General features: G+C 47.6%; 1 protein-coding gene across 1 annotated transcript; it reads right to left on the minus strand.

The window, feature by feature from the left end:
* Positions 1–744: 744 nt before the first annotated feature.
* TCN2 (transcobalamin 2) lies at positions 745–15,022 on the minus strand. The gene is made up of 10 exons (XM_035099252.2): positions 14,700–15,022; positions 13,650–13,824; positions 12,963–13,152; positions 11,042–11,202; positions 8,489–8,650; positions 7,063–7,238; positions 5,982–6,153; positions 4,492–4,690; positions 2,886–3,007; positions 745–1,356 (listed from the first exon to the last, which is right to left on the minus strand). The coding sequence occupies exons 2-10, from the start codon at positions 13,714–13,716 to the stop codon at positions 1,295–1,297; spliced, it is 1,311 nt and encodes a 436-aa protein (XP_034955143.2). The 5' UTR covers positions 13,717–13,824; positions 14,700–15,022; the 3' UTR covers positions 745–1,294.
* Between the last annotated feature and the right edge of the window lie 495 nt (positions 15,023–15,517).

Raw genomic sequence — 15,517 nt, forward strand, 5'->3', positions numbered from 1 at the left:
GGAGGAGGACGGAGGAGAGGTAACATTGCCTTGCCTCCCGCGGCTCCACGCGCAAAATTGCGCCCCCACCGCCGCCTGTGCGCAGCGGCCAGCAGCGTGGTGGCGTAGAGGCTGCTGCCGTGCCCAAGCAAGGCTTGGGAAGAGATTACAGTTTCGGATTGGATGCATGCTTTTAAAATGTGTGTGTGTGTGTGTGTGTGTTTATAAATCAGTTTTGTGTTTGTATGTGTTTGTTTGTTTGTGTTTTTCCCACGGCAGCTCAAAGCAATGCTTCGAAGCTGAGGATATATTTTTTCACTTATGGTGGAAATGCAAGCGGGCAAATGGTGTACAACTAAATTTATTATTATTATTATTATTATTATTATTATTATTATTATTATTATTTACATTTCCTAAAAAAACTGGAAGCATTCCTTCTTTGTATAAATGAGAATGGGGGGGGGGAGCCCATAACTTATTCTTATATGCGGCACAATAAAGGGAGGGGGGGGGAACACATAGCCATGGGGGGAGGTAGGACCCTGAGTCAGCCAAAGCAGTGGGAGGTGGGGACATTTTCAGGAACACGCGTGGGGAGGAGTCTTATTTTTGAAACTTGCAGTAGGGGAGTCAGGATTGGGACAGGGCAGGTGAGGGGACTCAAAAGGGAGACTCTGAAGGTCCATTTAACACACAAAAAAACCATAGCAATGTGTGGCCGGGCCGGCTAGTTGTATATAAGAATGGAAAATGATATGAGTATATAATTTTTATTAGTCTTCAATTACACTAATCCAATACTAGCCTCATTCTAACACTGCCAAATTATAATACAATTAATAATACCAATCACTGAGATGCCGAATTATACAATTTAGGTGGCCTCCCGCATGCTAGAATTGATGATTTGATGGTTTACTTCATTTCTGCGTTCCAAAAATCTTATAAATTCCAATTACGTTCTGGTCAAAATAACAATCCTTTATATCACCAGCTGCGGTTTTAAAGATTTCCATTGGCATTGGCACATTAAATGATTTATACAGCTACAGGTGAAGCATTCAAACTCTCTTCTTGTTCTTCCTGTGTGTGGCAATTATTCTGTCCGTAATGTTTCTTCCTGCCATAATATATCATGTCTATCAGTTGTTGTTGTTGTTGTTCTCCATTATGCCTTGGGCGGAGCTTGTGTCCCATTGTTGTTTCAGGATTTCTCCATTGCTCCCTCTGTGCTGGTGTCTTTATGTGTCCTGCGAGCCAGTTGGGGCAGAGATAGCAGAGAGCCAGGTCCTTGCCAGAGTGAGGGCTATTTCTACCAAGGGCTAAATTTGAAGAGAATGGTTTCTTTGTCTTGTGGGATGTAGTCTGCGATACCTGCAAAACGGGAGGGCAAAAGACGAGGCTGTGAGGACAGAGAGGCATTACGAAGACCAAATCCTCCTCTAGCTCCTCCCCAGGACTTTGGGTTTGCTGCAATGATATGGGAGTGGAGAAATAAAGTGCAGAATTCCGTCTCCTGGCAATCTCAGTTTTTTAAATAAAAATGTTAAGTTCCTAGACCAGGCATCGGCAACCTTGGCTCTCCGGATGTTTTGGAACTACAACTCCCATGATCCCTAGCTAACAGGGCCAGTGGTCAGGGATCATGGGAGTTGTAGTTCCAAAACATCTGGAGAGCCAAGGTTGCCTATGCCTGTCCTAGACCTTAGGTTTGCAAACATATGCTTGAAGATAAATCATTCCAAGAGGAAGTGAGATGCACCTCTCAGTGCCTATATAACATCCAAGCCACCTTCAACGCCTTCTGGAAATGCAACAAATTTCAAGACTGAATTAAATCTGCTGGCTATGCAAGGTGCAGAACAGTCGTACCTTGGAACCCAGACACCTTGGTACTCGTCTGTTTTGGCTACCAAACACCGCAAACCCGAAAGTGAATGTTCCGGTTTGCGAAGGATCTTTGGAAGTCGAACATCTGACGGGGCTTCCGCGGCTTCCGATTGGGTGCAGGAGCTTCCTGCAGCCAATCGGAAGCCGCGCCTTGGTTTACGAACGTTTTGGAAGCAGAACGGAATTCCGTTCGCCTTCCGAGGTACCACTGTAATAATAATACTGATGATTATGATTATTATGATGATACCCTTCCTTTTCTCCTGACTGGGACTCAAGGTGGCTTAGAGATAAAATAATAACAGCTAAAACATGGGGGGGGGATACAATCATTAGAAAACAATTAAACCTGAATAGAATCAAAACTATAACTGCCCTTCTAAAATTGCAACACCCAAGCAGAGAAACTGATGTAGGGTAAGGCTCTGCCAAGAGAATCTAATTTGCCCTCAAATTAACACCCTCAGCACAGGCACATTATGTAGTCCCTAAAGGTGTAAACCAAGGGACCCAGGTGGCGCTGTGGGTTAAACCACTGAGCCTAGGGCTTGCTGATCAGAAGGTCAGCAGTTCGAATCCCTGTGACGGGGTGAGTTCCCGTTGCTCGGTCCCAGCTCCTGCCAACCTAGCAGTTTGAAAGCACGTCAAAATGCAAGTAGATAAATAGGAACCGCTACAGCGGGAAGGTAAACGGCATTTCCGTGTGCTGCTCTGGTTCGCCAATAATGCGAGATGAGCGCGCAACCCCAGAGTCGGTCACGACTGGACCTAATAGTCAGGGGTCCCTTTACCTTTACCTAAAGGTGTAAACCAGGCTTGGAAGCCTGTGGGGACAAAGCCTAGGGAATGGTTTAGAGCCGGAACTGGTGTTGCTAGCTGAGGCTGATGGGAGTTGTAGGCCAAAGCTCTTGAAGAGCACCGGGTTGGCAAAGCCTGGTTCAAGCCAATCCCTCCCTCCCCGTCCCCAGAGATAGGACAAAGGTCTCCTTTGCTGCTGGGCTTCTATCACTCGCCTTGCTCCAGGGCGGTGTTTGGAGCTCGGAGAACCTTCCAGTACTTGCGTTCCCCTTCCCGAGGCTTCACCCCCATCACTGCGGTCAGCAGAGGGCCAGACAGCGTGTTCTGGGTCTCAAACCTGTTTAGCAAAAAAAGGAAGAGGCGCCATGAAGAACTGAGGAATGAGCAGATGTAGGAACACTGGAAGAACTGTTCTGGACCAGGCCAAAGTGGCTGAACAGTTTGCATGTGGGAAACTTGCAATCCAAGCATTTGAACCTACCTGGACCCTGAGATCATCTTCTGAGGCCCTCCTTTGTGTGCCTCCTCCTCGAGAGGTCCAGAGGGTGGCAACACAAGAACGGGGCCTTCTCTGCAGTGGCTCCCCATCTGTGGAATGCTCTCCCAAAGGAAGTTCGCCTGGCGTCTTCATTACACACCTTTAGGCGCCAGGCAAAAATGTTCCTTTTTAACCAGGCCTTTGGTTGACCTGATTGACATCCTATGCCCTTTTAAAATGTGGCTCTTTTCTAGGGTGGGGGTGGGGTGTTATTGGGTTGCTGTTTTTATTCTAATTACATATGTTGTGATCTTTTCTGTGAACCGCCCTGAGATATAGGGCAGTATATAAACCCCAATAAATAAAAATGATAAAAGATCCCTCTCTGCATTTGTGATTGCTACCAACTTGTATTCAGAGGCAGAGATAAGGGGAGGCAGAACAGCCAGCTAGTAGGCATTGATTGCTATATTATATTATTAATAATATCATTAGCAATGTATTAATTAGAAATCGTTTTGAGGGTGTGTTTTCATGCAAGCAAGGGGCATATAAATTTTCTGAAACAAACCAGTAAGTAAAATCAGTAACCTTCTACACAATTGGCTCAAGGTGATGTACAGTGAAAACAGAAGTAAAATTAAATTTAAAGGCAAAGCATTTGTATCGTTATAGATAATAAAATCAAATAATTAAAATTGGGGGGGGGGTTGCTATCCCCACTCTCAACAACGCTGACAGTACCAATATTTTTCTGCCTCTAAGACGCCCCCATGTATAAGATGCCCCCTATTTTGGGGGACTCATATTTAAGAAAATGGAGGGAGATGGCCCAGAGTATAAGATGCCCCCTAATTTTTGACATTATTTTCTAAGGAAAAAACCCTAGACTTATACACGGGAAAATGTGGTAATAATTTTGAATGAAACGTCAGAAATTTGTGTGTTTGTTTAATTTCTATTTTGTTATAGTGCCTTTCTTTCGTCTTGTATGTTATTGAAGTGTATGTTCTTTCTTAAGTACATAAACAATTTTTTAAATAATCAAAAAACCCACCAAAAACAGCAGATACATCTACAGTCGTACATTGGACCTGAAACACCTTGACTCCTGAACTAATTGGCTCCCAAACGATTGAAACCCAGAAGTGAGTGTTCCAGGTCGGACTGGGAAACACCCGTCTGAAACCCTGGAGAATCACTGCCAGTCAGTGCTGGCAGTATTGGGCTGGATGGATCTGTGGCCTGCCTCGGTGGAGGGAAGCTCCCTCGGTTCCTGTACCTCCACTGCCCCTCACCCCCTTAACACCAGCCGAAGCAGGTGAAGATGGAATTGGCCTCACATGAAGCGCTTGGGGGTGTTCAGCCTCTCTGCAACTTTCAGCACGTCCAGCAGAGAGGAGCCGAGAGGAACTCTGAGGACATTTCTGTACAACGGCACGAGAAGAGGTGGCTGCTTCACAAGCAGCTGGACGCGGATGCTCGGCGTCCTCCCGGCGGGCGGCTCCAGCCTGGGAGAGGAGGTGACAAGCTCCAAACCACCTGCATGCAAGAAAGCAAAGGTTGAGGGTGCATCAGGAGTCAGGCTGGTTTCTGGTGGACCTTATTGCCTCTGCATCATTTGGTGGTGCCGTTTTGGACCCTTTCCAGGTGTGTTCCACCTCCCCACAGGTGTCTCTCTTTCCCCTCTGGCTTTCAAGTGGTACCCTGAGAACCTTGCCTCTTTAATCTCAGAGGGGGAGCAAGAGGCCCTCTGTGTATGCTCAGGTGAAACCTCTGCTTGTTTTTTGGTTGGCGGCGAAGAGAGCATGCAAGTTGTCATGCGGACATAAGAAGTGTGCCTGCTGGGCCCGGAAAGCTGGGAAGCTCACAAGCAGGACCTGAGCACAGCATAGAGTGTGATTCCCATATTTTGGACAGCTCAGAGGTAGTACTCAGCCATCCTGGCTAGTAGCTGTCGACAGCCTTTTCCTCCACAAATTTGTCTTTTAAAGCCTTTTAAAGGCCATCATTGCTTTTGGGGGGAGCAAATTCCGCAGCTTCAGGCACAGAGATCTGCTGCCTCCAGTCTAAGCACGGAGAGCGGAGACATCAGGGAGCTGTTATCTCTGACCTTAGTGCTTAGCACCACAGCACTAAGATCAGAGGTGAGTCTTTGCTTATAGGTCTTTTAATGGTAGCAGGCAGAGGCTTGTCTCCGGTCTCAGCGCTGTGGAAGCTACATTGCTAAGAATGGAGCTATACCTGTGTCTGGTCTTCTTTAAAAATAATATTATTTTATTTATGATTTTCAGTTTTACACATTTCAGTGATTTTAACAATCATTTTAACATTTCGAATACGACTCCCCCCCCTCTTTCTGCAGTTCCTTAATTTTTTTTATATTTTCTGCATATTCCAAACTAATTTACTCATTAATTTCATCTACTTTAAATATATACTCTTAGAAAACTGCAGGTTATTACAACTAATCTGTGTACAGATTAGTTGTGAATATTCAATAAACCATTTCCATTCTTTTATTAAAAGTTTGTTACCTTGATTTCTTATTTTTCTGGTAAGTTTTGCCATTTGTGCATATTCTGTAAGTTTTTGCATCCTTTCTTCTTTGGCTGGGACAAGCGATCTTTTGGCTCGATGTCAGGCAACTGACCTGTAGATGGCCCTTCCCACCTGTCAAAATGGCCCGCAGAGGCCAGTTCTGGATCTGGTCCCCCCTCTATGGTCCCAGTGTTCCGCAACTCTACCCTGGCTTGACTAGAGCCAAAAGTGGACTGCGTCCCCACTACTCCTTTGCAACACCCTCTTTGCTCCCCCCCCCCCGGCCCACTACCTCTCTCATCTTGGCACACCATCCTGGCGACATCCAGGTAACTCTTGCCATGCAGGGCAGGCAGCAACTGGGACTTGATGAGGGCGTTTTGGAAATCTCCTCGCTCCAGGCTCCGAATCAGGGTTGCAACAACCTCGGGACACTCTGGGTTCATCCCCGTAGCAATGAGGAACTGAATCGCAAAGAGATGGAAAAGGCATCACAGACTGAAGAAAAGTGCCTTTATCTTTATGTTAGTTCTTGCACTCTCACCTACGGTAGAAGAGGCTATCGGTGGAACGCTGGCATTGCCTGAAATCCTGGCAAAGCTAAAAGGGAATGCCGCCTGAGCCAGAAGTTCCGCAGAGGTTTCCACTCTGTGCTGAAGAGGCAAGCCATTCTCTAGCTAAGGTCTTCAACCTCAGATTGGAAGGGGGGGGGGAAGACTTGCCTCGTCCGCACTACAAGTGGTGTTTGAAAAAAACCGTAGAGCCAAGTGGAGAGAATCAGATTCTGGAATGGGATGCAACAGGAAAGGAAATCCAGAGGTGTCTGGGGCCCACTGGGCTGATGGGGCAGAAGGTAAGGAGACCAACAGTAGGTGGCATCAGAGCCAATGACAGGAGGAGCCAGTTCATCCTAGCTTTGTTCCCTTCCTACTTGTTGAGTTCTGCGACTATGGAGGAGGAGGAGGAGGAGGAGGAGGAGAGGCTCAGCTACCTCTAGGCTGCTTGTACATAAGAAGCCAGGCAGGTGGGGGCTGGGCAGGGGCAGAGCAAGGTTGGTGGCGGGGCAGTGCCCCGTTTGCTCTAATGGGCCATGCCCACTAGTGGAGGGATCCTTCAAGTTTCTGCCTCATGGTTACAGAGTAAGAAAATGGCTTAGCAAGAGCTATAGCAGGCACCCCCAAACTTCGGCCATCCAGATGTTTTGGACTACAATTCCCATCTTCCCCGACCACTGGTCCTGTTAGCTAGGGATCATGGGAGTTGTAGGCCAAAACATCTGGAGGGCCGCAGTTTGAGGATGCCTGAGCTATAGAATAGTAACGGTGAGAATTGCCACCCACAGCTGAATTCCTCCATGGCTGAGTCCTCCTCACCTGTGTGGCCAGGGGGCTGCTGCCGACATTGCCAAAAGCCCCTTCTGCAGTCTTGGCCTGCAGTATCTTCTGCTTAGATCTCTCCACAGCCTGGGTGAGGTTTGCCACCAGCTCTGGCCCGTAGAAGGTGGCCCGTTCCAAGCAGGCAAAGGCCAGACCTCCCATCGCCTCTGTGTCTGGGTGAGCAAGGGTAAAACAGCCATGAAGGGGAGAGCTGACCCGTCAGTCCCAAACACATGCCTACATCCTTTGCATCCTCCATCAGTCCACCTAGCTCAGTACTTTCTACACTGACCGGCAGCAGCTCTGGGAGTCTCTCCCAGCCCTACCTGGAGATGCGGGCGATTGAACCCAGGACCATCTGCAAGCACAGCAGGTGCTGTACCACTGAACGCCGCCACCTGCTATCCATACTCACGGTGCCCCCTGCTTCTCCATACCTCTGTCCTCCCAACAGCTAATCACCGCTCCCTGCCCCTTGCCACCTGAGGCAATGCCCCACCCTGTCTAATGGTAGGGCTGGTACCAGAGAAGACAGCCAAGTTGCTACAGGGGAAATGGGCACAGAGCCCCGGAGCAGCCCTTCTTGATGTGCCTCCTCCACAAGAGGTCTGGAAGGTGGCAACACGAGAACAGGCCTTTCCTGCAGTGGCTCCCTGCCTGTGGAATGCTCTCCCCAGGGAGGTTCAACTGGAGCCTTAATTATACACCTTTAGGCACCAGGCAAAAATGTTCCTCCTTAACCAGGTATTTGGTTGATTAACATCCAATGTCCTTTTAAAATGTGTTGGAGAGGTTCATTGGGATGTTTTTGTTTTTATAATGTAGTTTGTGTTTTTATATTGTGGCTTATGTTGTAACCACCCTGAGACCTACGGGTATGTAAATAAATAAATTTTACACACACACAACCTGAAGGAGCGTCTCCACCCCCATCATTCAGCCCGGACACTGAGGTCCAGCTCTGAGGGCCTTCTGGCAGTTCCCTCAATGCGACACTGCGAGAAGTGAGATTACAGGGAACACCAGGCAGAGGGCCTTTTCGGTAGTGGAACGCCCTCCCATCAGACATCAAGGAAATAAACAACTACCTGACTTTCAGAAGACATCTGAAGGCAGCCCTGTTTAGGGAAGTTTTTAATGTTTGATATTTTGCCGTTTTTTTAATATTCTGTTGGGAGCTGCGCAGAGAGGCTGGGGAATCCCAGGCAGATGAGTGGGGTATAAATATATTATTATTATTATTATTAGTCAAACAAAATTAAAACGGGTCATCCCTTCCTGCTTGCTGCCCCCAGCCGGAAGCCGCACAGACGATTAAAGCTGCAATGCATCAACCCCCAGGGCAGGGGGCACAAATAGCAAAGGAAAACATTTGAGGACTAGAAACCTGAGTGGACTCATGTGCAAAGGGGGCAGCACATACCCACAGAGTGCTTGTTGTGGAGCACAAATCGTCCCTCCTCCTCTGCATGCAAGAGCTTGCGGATCACATGCTCGTCGATCTTCTTGTGGTGGACGCACAAGGCTAAGACCCCCAAGCTGTACTGGTAGTAGTTGGTGATGGGGTGTCCTTTGTCCTTGTGACCTGGGTGCAGGAGGAGAAAGGCCAATGGGTAAGTCTGCCTTTTCTGCCACAATTAATTACCCAGCTCCTTGCTGACCTTTAGCCAAGAAGCCCTGCTCTGAGGCTTCCAGATGCTGGAAAAACCTCTCCTTAAGTGCTTGCCCGTATTTCAGATTTCCAACACTTGCTTTCATTCAATCAGTCTTTTAATGTGGCGGCACCTACCCACTGGAACTCCCTGCCACTTGACACCAAGCAGGCGCCTTCATTGTGCTCTTCTTGGCACCTGCTAAAAACATTTTTAGAGACCAGCCTACCCAGACATGTAGAATGTTGTTGTATGTTTTAGACTATTGCTGATTTTATGGTTTGAATCTTTTTAAGCCTTTTGTTTTTACTGATAATTTTATTGTTTTGTTGTCATTGTAAACTGCTTTTAGGTTGTTGTTTTTTAATAAAAAAAATCCAGCCTATAAATTTTACGAAATAAATATATGAAATAAATCCCACCATTTCTTGTTTATTTGCTATTTTCAACTTAGATGCCCTTAACCGTTCCCTGACTCGACTCCTGGCTCCAAGATCCCTTTCTGAACCATCACTACTTTGTGGGAGAGATTTTAGTGCACACCAGAAATTTAGGATTGCATAGCTGAAATGGATTAAACTGCTCTCTGCCGCCTCGGGGCAACAAATTCACTTTTAAAAAAGGACCAGACCTCTTTTTTTGCAGTTAGGAAAGTGACGGGGAAATGAGTTGAAAAAGTGTGTTATGAAAGAACAAGTTAACATGAAAATGTACAAACGCATCGTAAGCAAACCAGGACGGATGCTCCTTGTGCTATATATAACCTCCTTCCAAACCGATCAGAACAAATGCTCAAGAAAGGCTGGATCTAATCTGACCACCACGTAAGCTTTGTGCAAGCAAATCAGGACAAACTGTCAACTCTCTCTGCAGGAGAGATGGGAAGCTGAGCTCTCTCTCTCTCAGCTCTTCTGCAACAGACCAGCTTCATCCAGTCTCCTCTCCCTTAGCTGGGAGCTGCCATTCTGTCAGACTGCCTCAATGAGGAAGAAGGCTCATTCCATCATATTTGCTGAAAGACCAGCTCCATCAGGCAACTTCTACCCCTGACCTGTGCCAGGGGGCATCATAAGAACAAACGTTTAAGAACTGGTGCCCAAGTTAATCCCCCCCCCCGCCAATCTATATGCAGGAGTTGGTAAAGGGACACCTGAGGGTTAAGGATACAGTGGTACCTCGGAAGTCGAACGGAATCTGTTCCGGAAGTCCGTTCGACTTCCAAAACGTTCGGAAACCAAGGCGCAGCTTCCAATTGGCTGCAGGAAGCCCCTGCAGCCAATCAGAAGCTGCGGAAGCCCCGTCTGATGTTCGGCTTCCAAAGAATGTTTGCAAACCGGAACACTCACTTCTGGGTTTGCGGCATTCGGGAGCCAAAACGTTCGACTCGCAAGGCACTCGGGATCCAAGGTATGACTGTGTTTGTTTGTAAATATGGGTGTTAATTAGAGATAAATTTGTAATGTAAGCAGCATGTAATAGGGGAAGAAATGGAAATATCGGAGAAAGGGAGCCAGTTTTTGAAAAAATGGTATTAAATTAGTTTTAATTTGGCATTGGTGTGTTATAAATTTGGAAAATGAATAAAAATTAATTGGTTTTAAAAAAAAGAACTGGTGCCTGAGTTTGATTATTCCCCCCCCTCTTCCCTCCCCATCCCTTTTCCCTTGTGTGTCGTGTTTCTTCAAACTCTAAGCCTGCTGGCTGGGACTGTCTTTTTTTTTTTTTAATGCACTTCATGTAAGCATTTGGGTGAAGAGGGGGGTAAGGTAAAGGTAAAGGGACCCCTGACCATTAGGTCCAGTGGCGACAGACTCTGGGGTTGCACACTCATCTCGCATTATTGGCTGAGGGAGCCGGGGTATAGCTTCCAGGTCATGTGGCCAGCATGACAAAGCCGCTTCTGGAGAACCAGAGCAGCACACGGAAACGCCGTTTACATTCCTGCTGTAGCGGTTCCTATTTATCTACTTGCATTTTGACATGCTTTCGAACTGCTAGGTGGGCAGGAGCTGGGACCGAGCAACGGGAGCTCACCCCGTCACAGGGATTCGAACCGCTGACCTTCTGATCAGCAAGCCCTAGGCTCAGTGGTTTAACCCACAACGCCACCTGGGTCCCACATGGGTACCTGGGTACAAATGCTCTAAGAAAACAATAAACATGCCCCCCAGAGGAGCCCCGAGAACACCTATGAAAGGTGCCTACAACTCAGTCTGATGGTGTGATCTTCCCAGTCAGGGAGAAAGCGGTCCCTAGTCAGCATCTCTTGCCGAAAAACAGCGAACGCAGCAAGGAAACTTCGTTGCCATCCCCTGGAACCTTACCTATCTGTGCCTTTTCCTTGTTCAAGTGAAGCTTAAGCTGGGTCACCAGCTGCCTCCCTTCAAGAGCCTCCATGTCGTGGCAGGCGGCCCGCAGCGCAAGCAGGTACAGGGCCAGCTGACCTGTGCTAGGATGCTCATGATAGCGGACGGGAGTCGGAGTGCTGGATTGGAAGAAGTCAGAATAACCACACCGTTAGCCCCTCCCATGCAGCCAGGCTAGGCCTTCTCCAGGTTTAACTTCATTTATCCAGTTTCGCTTCATTGCAGGGTTTCCCAGACTTGTGTCTCCAGCTGTTTTCTGGACTACAAATCCCATCACCCCCGACTGCTGGTCCTGCTGGCTAGCGAGGATGGGAGTTGTAGTCCAACGGCATCCGGAGACCTAAGTTTGGGAAACCGTGTTTTATTGGGTTTAGAGCCCACCTTTTTCTCCAAGGGGTTTAAGGTTGCGTACACGGCTCTCCCCGTGCAACAACCTTGCGAGGTAGGTTGGACTGAGAGTGCCTAACTGGGCCAACATCACCCAGTGAGCTTTGTGGCTGAGCGGGGATTTGAACCCCCAGCTTCCCGTTTCCTAGTCCAGCAGATGAACCACAGCACCACCAGTGGCTCTCTCTTCTTTTTGTCTAGAATTAGGATGTTCATTCATAATAGAATTTACATCCACTGGCATAATAATGGTGGTGTAATTGCTATATTTTAAATGAAGACTTGATTGTAATCCTCACCCTCTCCCTTTCTTCCCCTCTGTTGTCTCCCACACTGTCAAAACTCAGATTGTAAGATACTTGGAATGGGGTGGGCCTGTCTGTCTGTCTATCTATTTATCTATTTTTTTGCTTGCTTGCTTTTTTTTTTTGCTTGCAGTGAGAGATTTTACTTTCTTGGGCTCCTTGATCACTGCAGATGGTGACAGCAGTCACGAAATTAAAAGACGCCTGCTTCTTGGGAGAAAAGCAATGACAAACCTAGACAGCATCTTAAAAAGCAGAGACATCACCTTGCCGACAAAGGTCCGTATAGTTAAAGCTATGGTTTTCCCAGTAGTGATGTATGGAAGTGAGAGCTGGACCATAAAGAAGGCTGATCACCGAAGAATTGATGCTTTTGAATTCTGGTGCTGGAGGAGACTCTTGAGAGTCCCATGGACTGCAAGAAGATCAAACCTATCCATTCTGAAGGAAATCAGCCCTGAGTGCTCACTGGAAGGACAGATCCTGAAGCTGAGGCTCCAATACTTTGGCCACCTCATGAGAAGAGAAGAATCCTTGGAAAAGACCCTGATGTTGGGAAAGATTGGTGGCACTAGGAGAAGGGGACGACAGAGGACAAGATGGTTGGACAGTGTTCTCGAAGCTACGAACATGAGTTTGACCAAACTGCGGGAGGCAGTGCAAGGCAGGAGTGCCTGGAGTGCTATGGTCCATGGGGTCATGAAGAGTTGGACACGACTAAACGACTAAACAACAACAACTTGCTTGCTTGCTTAATGTTCCTTTGTTGGAATGCAAGAGTATACTGAACTAATATATCACAGAATGGTAGAGTTGGAAGGGATCACGAGGGTCATCCAGTCCAACCCCCCCATCTTTTTGCCCAACATGGGACTCCAACCCACAACCCTGAGATGAAGCGTTTCTGGCTGGTTGCATCAGGCCAGTGGCTCATCCAGCCCGGCATCCTGTTCTCACAGTGGTCAACCAGAGGCCCATATGTGAAACCCGCAAGCAGGGCCTGATCCCAAGAGCCCTTTTCTCTCCTGTGGTTTCCAGCAATGTACATCCGTTGCTCCACCCCCTTCTGCCTCTGGCCCCGCCCACCACTGCTGTGAGGCTCCTGGGAGATTGCCCAGAAGAAGGAAATGTGCCCCTCGTGCTGCAAAATCCCTACCACCACCACCAAAACCCTGTGCTAGACATACGAGCTGGCATTGGGCTGAAAGGCATCTTTCAGGCGCTGGAGGTACTGGCTCTCCTTCTGCAAGTTGTGGTCATTAGACAGCCGCAGGGCCAGGTAAACACTGGGATTCGGCTCCTCGGACGCATCCTCTGCCACTTTCAAGAGCTCCGTGTTCAAAGACCTGATGCGATCGGAATTTCCTTCAAGGATATCTGACCCGAGAGAAAAACAAAACAGGATCGCATATGTGGCTGCTTTAAAACACACGACTTCCCCCAAAGAACTATGGGAATTGTAGTTTATTAAGGGTCCTGGCGATTCGGTTGGAAGGGACCCAGGGATCATCTAGTGCAATGAAGGCATCTTGTGTCTCTGTGAGAGGAAAACTAGAGTTCCCAGCATTCTTGCCCGGGTGGAGGTCATGAGGTTTGAAGAGGTGTTGAATGTGCTTTGAATGCATGGGGTGAATCTGCCCTGACTCTTCCTCATTATGGTAAAAACATTTCCCATATCATCGCCACAGATTCTCCACCCTCGTTCTGATTCTGTTCTACATTCTGTTGTAAAGTACCTTGTCTTATACACCCTCGATAGTTATACATCATAATGTGAATCTTCTTTGTGCTTTTAAAAGAATTTCAGCGAGGGGGAGAAGCAATTTGCAAACTATCTATCTATCTATATGATACTTCTCGTAAGCAGAGATTACCACACAGCTGGACGGAGGCAAACAGGATAGGGAAGAGGACGAAGATCCATAGACCTCTGGGGTCCATGCTTGTCACAAGAAGGAAGCCAATGGACAGAGATGCCGGCCAGAATTTCAGGAAGGAGTCCAGGGATCGACCCAAGGAACTTGGCTCCTGCTGCACTGCAAAGACAGCCTGTAAAAGATTCAATGGGAGGAATATCATGATGACACAATCTTCCCAAGGAAGAAGTGCTGAGTCTGCGTAACAGGAAGGACTTTGGCTGGATGAGAAACAGCAAGGGCTGGTGAGACAGATCAAGAATGTCCATTGGCTATCTTGGTGCTTCACAGATAGCATGTTACACACATATCTGGTTCCACAGAAGCCACTTTATTTCAACTAGATATTTGATAGGGAGTCGCAGGTTGAGACTCCACGCCACAGCCGTTGAGATCAAGCATAGGAAGTGGTCCACTAGATATCCACGGAGAGGACTCCCATGCCCTCAGTGCAGGAACAAACTTGTGGTGGGTAATGCTGGCACTGTACCCTCCAACATTTCTCTGATGAAAACAGGGACGTCCTACCATACCCTCCAATATTTCTGCAATGAAACTAGGGACGTCCTAAGGGAAAGTGGGACATTCTGGGATCAAATCAGAAACCGGGACGGCTTCTGTAAATCCTGGAAAGTAGGGTCTGCCGTCAGTGGCTGCTAGATGTTTACGTTCTTCCACCCACCCTATTGGAGGGAATATGCCTCTGAATGTCAGTTGCTGGGAATTGGAACTACTGAACTAAGTACATTCTTCCCCCTTCAACCTGCTCAGCCAAGCCATTGTGTCTGCCTCTAACATCCCTTGTTGGATAAGGGTGCTTCAGGCTGTAATTCCATGCACCTATTTCTGGCAGGAAGCACCACTGAACACAGCAGGACTTACTTCTACGTAAACGTGCATGGGACCGAGCTAAATCAATAACATAACGTTGTACTCGAGGGATCAAAGATATGCGGGGAGGTTTGGGGTGTGAGGGGAAAACGAGCTGTCTTAAGGAGGAGAGCCTACCTGATATGGTCACTCGATGTCCTAGGAGTCCTCACCTCTTCCCTTGAATTATGGATCGGGGTGCAGAGGACTGAAACCAGCTTTTAGAACGAGTCCTTCCCTCCACTTTCTCACCACAGGCAGGCAGCGAGGAATCTTCTTTCACTCTTGTTTATTTCAGGTCACGTGACATCCCCTACAGCTGCTGAAGTCAGCTGTTTGCAGGATGTTGCTTTCAATTTAAGCGGCTGGGCTGCAGCTCTGGAAGGGGAAAATACACAAGTGCCAGAGTCCCGAATATGTGGAATCAGGACAGGTCAAGACCATGTTGGAATAATTCACAGAAGACGGCCAGGAACAAAGGAGCCCCAAATAACCTTGTGACGTTGCTCATATATTATAGTACCTTCCCATGATTTACCTCAGATAATAGTAATCTGAAATAATGCCAGGCTCTTGGCTGGAACGTGTCTTCAGATAAAGGGTACAAAGATCGTAACAGCCTGAGCTGTTTCTTAACGCAACTCTTCTCCTTTTTAAAAAAAAGAAACAAAAGTCCTAACTCCTCACTGAAAGAAACCTCCCACGAGTTCGTTTTCAAAGTGAAGTTTGCCCACAGTGATTTTGCATCAAGATATATGTTTAGGCATGACCTGGAAGCTGTACGCCGGCTCCCTCGGCCAATAATGCGAGATGAGCGCCGCAACCCCAGAGTCGGTCACGACTGGACCTAATGGTCAGGGGTCCCTTTACCTTTACCTTTCTATGTTTAGGCTATAGAATGTTGTCGTTTAGTTGTTTAGTCGTGTCCGACTCTTCGTGACCCCATGGACCATAGC

This window comes from Zootoca vivipara, chromosome 17, assembly GCF_963506605.1.
Source record: "Zootoca vivipara chromosome 17, rZooViv1.1, whole genome shotgun sequence".
Taxonomy (NCBI): domain Eukaryota; kingdom Metazoa; phylum Chordata; class Lepidosauria; order Squamata; family Lacertidae; genus Zootoca; species Zootoca vivipara.